This window comes from Alligator sinensis, unplaced genomic scaffold (genome assembly GCF_000455745.1).
Source record: "Alligator sinensis unplaced genomic scaffold, ASM45574v1 scaffold882_1, whole genome shotgun sequence".
NCBI lineage: Eukaryota > Metazoa > Chordata > Crocodylia > Alligatoridae > Alligator > Alligator sinensis.
In genome coordinates, this window is record NW_005842500.1 from 68,754 (window position 1) to 77,948 (window position 9,195).

Below are 9,195 nucleotides of genomic sequence, written 5' to 3' on the forward strand. Positions count from 1 at the left end.
CATGATCCCTTGGGACATTAGCCACTAAAGCCCTTAGCTTATTGAAGTCAGCTTCTTTAAAATCAAGAATTTGTACCTTACTGACAGATTTCGCATCCCTACGATGGACAGTAAAAGTGATAGCGTCACGGTCACTGTCACCTAGGTTACCTTCTATCTTCAGATCACTCATCAGGCCGTCCCCCTTGGCCAAAACTAAATCTAGAAGGGCATTTCCTCTGGTCAGCCTGTATACTTCCCGAGACAAGTAGAGCTCATCAATACAAGTCAGGAATCTATGTGACTGGTTAGATTTGGCCATGAGTTCTTCCCAGGAGATGTCTGGGTAGTTAAAGTCACTCATGATGACCATATCCCGTGCTCTCGCAGCCTCTTCCAGTGTTCTGGAGAATTCCAGATCTAGCTCCTCATCTTGATTTGGAGGCCTTGCTGATAATAAAGGCAATCAGTCTGGTCTCCCCAGTCACCTGGGAGCCATAGCCACCTGTCACAATTTCACTGTTGCCTGCTTTATCTCCCTTTCTCACCTGCCATGCTGCGACCTTACCATTTAGGTTCAGGAGGTAGGTGGCAGACTCAGGGGTTATCGGAACAGGCTCTCCCTCTTTCTCCTCCCCCTGGTGACTAGCCCTTTGCATGTAAACACAGCCTTGTGGGGTTTCTACTTTATCCATATGGATCCTGATTCTTTGGAAGGAGCCACTAACTCCAAGCCCACTGATTCCAGTCTCACAATCTAGAGCCTCAGCTCATTCACTGCCCTTCACAGGCATTAGGCGCACTGGCCACACCTTAGGCTCTTCTGGCCGCACCTCGGGTCCTCCTTCCTCCCTGCACAGTCCCTTCCCAAACCACCAGAAAAGGTTTTTTTTTTCAAATTCCCTGCAGCTGAGTCATCTTGCGCTGATGTCAGGAGCTCCCAGCTGCTGCTGCTTCACACCCTTCTGTCTCCTGATGCTTCTGATCCTTCTCTCCTGCCTGCTCCAGTTAGGGTTTTAGGTTGCCTAGTTCTCTCTCTCCAGTCCCTTCCCAGCAGCAGTGAATGAGCTGTTAATGACTTAATTGGTGAGTCATCAAGCTGCCCACTGTTTAAGAGGGCAGCCCTCTGTTCTTCAGACCCCCTTCTGTCTTCCACTCTGTGTCTCCATCTGCCTCTCTCCACTATCTAGTAACAGGGCAAGGGTCCCCTGTTATAGCAACCCAAAATGTATTTTTTATGAAAGCATCACATTCCTGACTCGTACTGAATTTGTAATCCACCATAACCCACAGATCATGCATGGCAGTGCTACTGCCTAGGCCAGGGGTCAGCAGCCGACAGCTCCCAGGTTGGATCCAGCCTACTAAGAGGTCCAAACCGGCCCATAAAGATCCAATCTGACAGGAGAATTGGAAGCATGGAGCTGTACAGCGCTATCCATTCCCTCCAGAGTGCTCCTTTCTGCTGTGGAGCCTGTTCCTCTGCTGCATCTGTGCTAGGATTACCATATATTTCCAGGTCCAAAAAAGAGGATACCTGTCACAGGGGACAGGGGGAGGACAGAGGAATATGAGGGTTGGTGGGCAGTGACATGCTGGTGTCCTGCCCATTCTGTTGTTCCTCACTGACAAGCTGCACACCACTCCCCAGCCCTGCTGCTGCCCCTCACTCTGGATCCACTAACCCCAGCCCTGCCGCTGCCTCTCATTCCCAAAAAGCAGTACCCTGCCCCCCACCCCTTGCTGGTGTCCCTCACTCCTGACCCGCAGTCCCCTGGCACTGCCAGCACACTGCACACCCAATCCACAGTCGCCTGTCCCATCCCTTATGCCCCTCACTCCCAACCTGCAGCCCCCTGCCCTGATCTGCGCCCCCCAGCCCTGCTGGTGCCCCTCACTCCTGACACGCAGACCCCTATCCCCTCCAGCCTTGCTGCCCCAGCAGCTCCCACATTGCATGTGCACCCGCATACTCTCCCTTTCTGTCTCTACCTGGATGCCAAAGCCTACGCAGGGAGCACATGACCCTTGACAGCCAATCTTCTTGCCTGCTGCTTCCAGCATGAAGCAGCCAATCCAGGAGAGCAGAAAACCCAGACATTCGCTCTTACTTTAAAAACCCGCCCTGATGCAGCACAGGGAGCCAAAAAAAGAGGACATGTCTGGGAAAACCCAGACATATGGTAACCCTAATCTGTGGTTCCTTCACTGCAAGAGGGGCCAGGTAACTGCAGCAAGGGTGAGTGCAAGCAGCTGGCCACTCCTAGGAGGTGGAGATTTATGGCCCACAGAAATAGTTGTGTTGCAAGCTCCAGCCTGTGCCAGGAAAATCCTACTGACTCTTGGCCTAGGTCAGGGGCAGGCAATTATTTTGGCTGGAGGGCCGCTTAATGAGGTTTGGTGAGCTTTCAAGAGCTGCATGGGTAGCCTCACCCCTTGACAGTTGCCCTGCCCCCTGGTTGCCATCTTGGGACCAGAAGTCCTACCCTTAACCACTGACCTTTGCCACCAGAAGTCCCTCCCCTTGCCCCCCCAGAAATATTCCTTTTGGGTGGGGGGTTGCCATCTTAGAACTAGAAAAAAACCATATCATACACTAAAAAGGGTGTGGGGGTGTGTGTGCAGTGGGGTATGTATGGTGTGGTGTGTGGGGGGGGTGTATGATAGGGTGTGGGGGTGTATGTGTGGGGGCAGTTGCGAGGGGGTGTGGCTGTGTGTGTGGGCAGGGGGTAGGGGGTGTGTATATGTAGGGGGGGGGGGCAGAGCATGGGTGTGTGGTGTTTGTGGGTGTGGGGGGGGGTGGGGACCCCTCCCACATTCCCTGTATGGCATGCAGCCCTTGCTGGCGGCAGCAGCAGCACCAGCAGGTGAGAGCGCTCAGGGTACTTGTGCCTGGTGCAGGCACCGCCACCTGGCAGCACACGGCTCTGACCAGTGCTGCACATGAGGGCAAGCAGCACAGGCTAGCTGGTCCTCCTGTATCGCTGGGGTTCCCTACTGCGCACATGCAGTCCCTGGAACTTGCACGCCACCAGAGGGAAGCTCCACACACTGAAGCTGGTTGCCTTCACCACACAGGTCCTGGGACTCTATGGAGAAGCAGGGGACAGGGTCCCCTCCACTTCTGGTGGAGTCCCGGGACCTGCACAGCAGGGAGCAGCGAAGGCAACCAGCTCCAGAGTGTGGAACTTCCCCCTGGTGGCACGCAATTGCAAAAGCTGCACGGGCATGGTGGGGAACCCTGGCAATAGAAGCAGACCAGCCAGGCTGCACTCCTCACCCCCATGTGCAGCACTGGCCGGTATCACACACTGCTGGGTGGCAGTGCCTGCGCCATGTGTGAGTGCTCCAAGCACCCCCACCTACCACTGCTGCTGCCAGTGGAGCCTGTGCACCATGGGAGGAGTGGGGGGGGGGCATCCTCACACCCTCCCACTCTCCCTCACGGCCACACCCTGCCCACCTGAGCTCCTTGCTGCTGCCACCCCCCTGGGTGCAGGCTCCATGCTGCCGCCAGTTTCAGCCCCATGCTCCACGCTCCCACCCCTGCCATTTCCCTACCTACTTCCCAGAGTGAGCTGGATGCCAGGGAAGCTGAGCAGGTCCCCTGGTGACTGCAGCAGTTGCAGCAGCAGCCGCCCCGAGCGGAAGCTGCATGCTGGCCAGGCCGGGCCCTTCCATCCACAAAGGTGGGAGTGAGACGCAATAGGGTATGTTGGCAGGGGGTGTGTATACATGGGTGCCTCACTCCCACCCTCACGGGCGAAAGGGCTGGGCTGGGTACAATTAGTTGGTGGGCTTCACGGTCCAGATGGAAGTGCCTGGTGGGCACTTCTTGTATGTCTTATTGTTGTATGTCTTTTTGTCTCAGATCAACGCAGCTACTAAGTACACCCCTGAAACACCTTCTATATGTCTTTTTTGAATTTCATTTTGTCATCCAGAGCTAAGTTCTGCAATATGACGACATTCCTTCAAATTTTAATCCTATCCTCCTAAGTATTTATAATCCATCCCAGGTTTGTGTCTTCTACAAATGTACTCTGTAAATTCTCTGTTCCTGCAACCAAATAATTAATTAAAATGTTAGACAGCACTGGACCCAGAACAGACTCCTGTGGAAACCCACTGACACTGGCCATACTCTGGTCCCTTTATAGTTTCTCTTTGCTTGAAGTTATTCAACCAATTATTAGGGATATCCGTAAATCACGGAGGAAGTGCCCCCCACAGTGGCTCCTTTAATTTTTTTCATTTTGCCACTTCCCCATCCCAGCTCTGATTGGCAGAGGGTCCCCACTTGCTGAGCCATTTGCCCCGATCACTGGGGAAGCAAAAATTTAGAGGAGCCCTGGCAGCCCTGCTGCTTGCTGCTAAACCTCATCATGATTACTATGCAAAAAATGAACTGGAAAAATAGAGATAATTTAGTTCCCTTCAGTGACTGTAACATTGAATTTTCATTTGTCTCCCTACAGAATATTCTAGGAAACACACCAAAAAGAAGCCAGCTTGTGTGCATTTCCATTGTAGTAAAGAAAATGGTGGAAATGGAGCAAAACATGCAACTGCTACAGAAGTGGATGGTGAAAAGCATAAAGAGCAGATTGCAAGGGCAAATGGTTCCTTTGCACATGGCAACAAAAAGCAAAACCCTGCATGTAGGCCAACCAGTGCTGGGGATAAATTAAGAGATCAAAGTCAATCTATATTGGGTGGCAGAAGCCAGTGTGAAGAAACAGCAGCTTGCTTACAGAACCTTAATTGCACTGATGGAAAAGCAAGGAATTCAAGGCACTGTGAAACTGCCTCAAGCAGCAAAATGCAGCAGCTGAGAGCAAGAAGTAGACAGTTAAAGGATGAGAGGTATTCTCCTGCTGGTTCCAGCAGGCCTGGAAGTGCCAGAGTGGGGTCTGGAAATATCAGAAGTACCAGCTTAGGTGCCACAGTGAAATCTATCCATGTGGCAAATGATGAATTAAAAAAAGGGGCCCGCCCTTTATTGTCTGTTGAAGTAGGAATTACAAGACTGGTGCCAAGCGATACAGCAACTTGTGCTGTTTCTGAAGACAATCTGGACTTGGAAAAAACAGATCAGTCAGGTCCTCTTCCAACATGGCCAAGTATGCATAACGAACTCATTCCATTAGAGGTACGGATACAGATAATAGAAAAGGAAAGAACAAGAAAAGAGCTGTTTCGGAAGAAGAACTGTGCTGCTACCATTATTCAAAGAGCATGGAGAAGGTAGGAAAATTCTTAAAAGAGGAAAGTGAAAAAGGCATTGACACAAATATAATTAGAATTGTTTAGGAACTTGTTTTATTTGGTCCTCTTCCCCATAACGTTGCTCACTAAGAAACTACTGGCAGCTCATAAAAATGGAAGGTAGTGAAGGACTGTGATAGTTTATTATAATTCTGTTTAAAAATGGGTATCACTTAGCAGAAGACAAATCTAGGCAAGTATCAGCTCAGGACTTATTGATGAAAGGTTTCTTTTCAAATGCATTCTGCTGCAGATGCTTAGACTTATTTCTTGGGAAAGAGATTTTCACTGCCAAATGAGCCGTAGATATGCTGGAGGTAGGGCTAGGATTCAGAGAGACCTAGACAAATTGGAGGATTGGACTACAAGAAGTCTCATGAGCAGGGATCCGGATTTCGCATTTCCCACGGAAAAATAAAGAAAATGTAGATTTCCCCTTTTACCCAAGAAAAACACAGGGTTTTTTTTATTATTATTTTAACAGAGAAATGCGGATTTTGCATCTTTGGAAAGAGCTCTCTGCAGGCTGGCGGAGTTCTAGCCTGCAAGGAGCTGTGGGGAGTGGGAGGAGAGCAGTCAGGCAGGGGGCACCATGTGCAGGTACATGCAAACTGGAACTGTGCCAGCATGCAAAGCTCTTTGCAAAAATGGGAAATTCGATGGTATCTCTGCTAAGAGGCAAAATCTGTTTTTTCTCTGATAAAATCAGGAAATACATGTTTTTTCTGTTTTCCATGGAAAACCTGAATCCCTGTTGATAACATGGTGTTTATCACCCCATTAGGAAAACAACAGAGGGACATTGCCAGCTGCCTGTTGATTCTGCCTGTTGACTCAGCACGGACCTTAGCCAGCATATGGTTGGCTAAAACACAGACATCTTTCATCAAGGCAGAGGGGAGAGGGGAATTCCTACTTAGCAAGGAGTGGTAAGGGGGAGGGGGAAAGCAATTCACAGTCTCTGCTGGAGCTTCAGCCAGGGTGCAGAGGGGAGGGGCCAGCTCTGCTATGGAGCAGAGAGCCCCGCCCAGCCCAGAGAGCATGCTGGGATACTGGGAGAATCTGGTTTATCTTAAACCAGCAAGGGGTCTGGGACAGACATTGCATAAACCGGTTTGACCCAAATCAGTTAAGTCAACTACATTCAACCGGGCTTATCTCAAATTGGTTTCAGCCATTTTCAAATTGGCTTATGTGCACCGAACATCTGTTCTATTAAGGTTTAAACCAGTTTCTGATCACTTAAACTGGTTTATGTGTAATGTCTGTCCCTGGTCAAGAAGGCTAATGGCACAATGGGCTGCATTCGGAGCATTGCCAACAGATTGAGAGAAGTGATTATTCCTCTCTATTTGGCACTGGTGAGACCACATCTGGAGTACTGTGTCTAGTTTTAGGCCTCCAGTTGGAAACAGTCCAACAGAGGGCAATGAAAATTATCTGGGGGCTAAGGAACATGACTTCTGAGGAGAGGCTGAGAGAACTGCACTTATTTAGTTCAGAGAAGAAAAGACTGGTGTGGGGGGGGGGGGGGTTGATAGCATCCTTCAACTACCTGAAGGGTGCTTATAAAGAGGATAGAGCTAGACTCTTCTCCGTAGTAGCGGATGACAGAAGGAGCAATGGTGTCAAGTTGCAGAAAGGGAAGATTAGGTTAGATATTAGGACAAATGGAACCAGGTTACCCAGAGAGGTTGTGGAATCTCCATTCTTGAGGTTTTTAAGACCCAGTTAGACAAAGCTTTGGCTTGGAGGATCTAGTGGGGCTGGTTCTGCTTTGAGCAGAGGGATGGACTAGCTGACCTCCTGAGGTCCCTTCCAACCCTAATTTTCTACGAGTAAGGTAACAAACACCAGTGTTTGGCAGCTTGGATGGACTTGACTACCATTATTTAGAACTTCAGCTGCAACACTGCTCAGCAGTAATTATTACTACATGAAAGGGGATGAGGACAAGGAGGACTAAGGTCCACCAATGCTTATCCTCCTCATAACATTATGCTGTCCTGACAGGTGCAGGCAACTGGATACAGAACAGGCTTGTGCACTGCTTCGCATTCAATCCAGAGCTAAGATAATATTTGATGCTTGTATTTCTTAATATTTAACTTCTTATTGTCAAAAATAACATCAAGAGTAAACCCATTATTTGCATGTGTTGTGGATTATACACTTTGAGTTCTTTATTTCTAATTTTGTAATGACAGTTTTCTCAAGCTTTTCTGAGATGCAGTGTATTGCAATAACTGGTATTTACTGCTAATTTAATATCTGTCCAGGTTTTTGTATAATGTATTTTTAAAATACTCTTTCTTTTAAATTTACATTAAACAAAAATTTTGTACACACACACACACACGTGTGTGTGTGTGTGTGTGTGTAATTTCTGCAAATATTATTATGCCCCTAAGAAAATTGTGATTTTGTAGACTGCATGGAAACCGCGAAATTTGCCCCACGCTATGATTTTTAAGGGTTGCGAGCATCAGTTGTGGAAGGCCGAGGATAACAGAGCTTAGCCCCCCCAAACGTGGGGCAGTGCAGAAGGCCACAGAGTAGCCCTGGGCATGGGCTTCAGGCAGCTGCAGCAGACACGGAGCCTGCACACAGCCAAGACTGCAGCCAGACAGTGTGTGGAGCACTGCCCACCACAGCAGATAAGTTGGGGAAGGGGCATGAGGGGTACAGATCGAGGCCCCCACAGTCAGGGAGGGAGTGAGGCAGGGACAGGGGCTGGAGCGAATAGGGCCCCAGGGTGGGTGGTGGAATGGTCAGAGCCTGGGCAGCTTGTCCAGAGACATGGGGGGCTCCCATCACTGTAGACACCTTGGGAGAGGCGCAGGTGGCATGTGCCCCCCAGATCTGTGCATGGGGTGGAGGCGGGCTGCGTGCTGTGGGCTGGGCTCTGTGCCACGCTGATGCTGCCATGGGAGCCAGCAGCAGCAGGCACATGGCATCATGTGTGGCAGATGGTGTTCCTGGAGCAGCAGCATCAGGGCACACATGATCCCTGGGCCTCTCCCGAGGTGCACGTAGTGGCAGGAGCCCCCCTGCACCGCTGGACAAGTTGCTTGGGCTCCAAGCATCCCAGAGCCCACACCTGGGCTAAGCCTCAACTCTTCAGAAAGGCATCCCTTAGGAGGACAAGAACCAATGGGCACAAGCTCATTGAGGAAAAATTTAGACTAGACATAAGGGTATCTAAAATCTGGAACACACTCCCGGCAGAGGTGGTACAGTTGCCATTGCTGGAGGTGTTCAAGAGGAGGCTGGACAAGCACCTCTTAGAGCTTGTTTGAGCCCAATAACTCCTGCCCATGGCAGGGGACCAGACTAGATGATTTTACAGGTCCCTTCCAGTCCTTCTATTCTATGATTCTATAAGCCCTGTTAGCCCTGGCCTTCCGCCACCTATGGCTGTGCGCCTGCCTGCCACAAGTGTGGGTAAAGTATCATTTTTCACAGAGTATTCACGGAACTACTGGGGCCCATTTGCCAATATCAGTGGTAGTTCCATAAATATTCCGTGAAAAATGATACTTTACCCATGCACATGCCACGAATTTTTTACAAGAAATCCATGATTTTTCTCAGGGCCCTATATACGATCGAAAATAATTACAAGGGATCCTGGTTTTCTCTGATTTAAAAACCCCAAATTCATAATAAAAATTTAAGGCCTCCCACAGCCCCCACAGCTCTGCTGGTGCCTCGCACTCCCCCCCAGTCTCAACAGCCCTCCTGAAGCCCCTCGCAACAGCCCCCCAGACCCACAGACATAGACATACAGACACTGACACCCACCCCAGCAGGTAAGTGTGTGGGGGGGGAAGAGGCGGGGCAGGGCAGGGGAAATGGAAGGTGCTGGGATGGCAGATCAAGAAGTGGGGGGAGCATGCCCCTGTGCCCACTCCCAGGAGCAGGGCTGGGGAGGGAGGGCAGGGGCAG

The 9,195-nt window shown here is 50.1% G+C and overlaps 1 protein-coding gene across 3 annotated transcripts in view; it reads left to right on the forward strand.

Moving 5' to 3' along the window:
• INVS (inversin) overlaps positions 1-9,195 on the forward strand; it is an 87,780-nt gene that overhangs the window by 58,660 nt on the left and 19,925 nt on the right. For all 3 annotated transcript variants that reach the window (XM_006031360.3, XM_025213005.1, XM_025213006.1), the window contains exon 7: positions 4,458-5,226. In XM_006031360.3, coding sequence (XP_006031422.2) covers positions 4,458-5,226 — 769 coding nt within the window. The remainder of the gene's footprint in view (positions 1-4,457; positions 5,227-9,195) is intronic.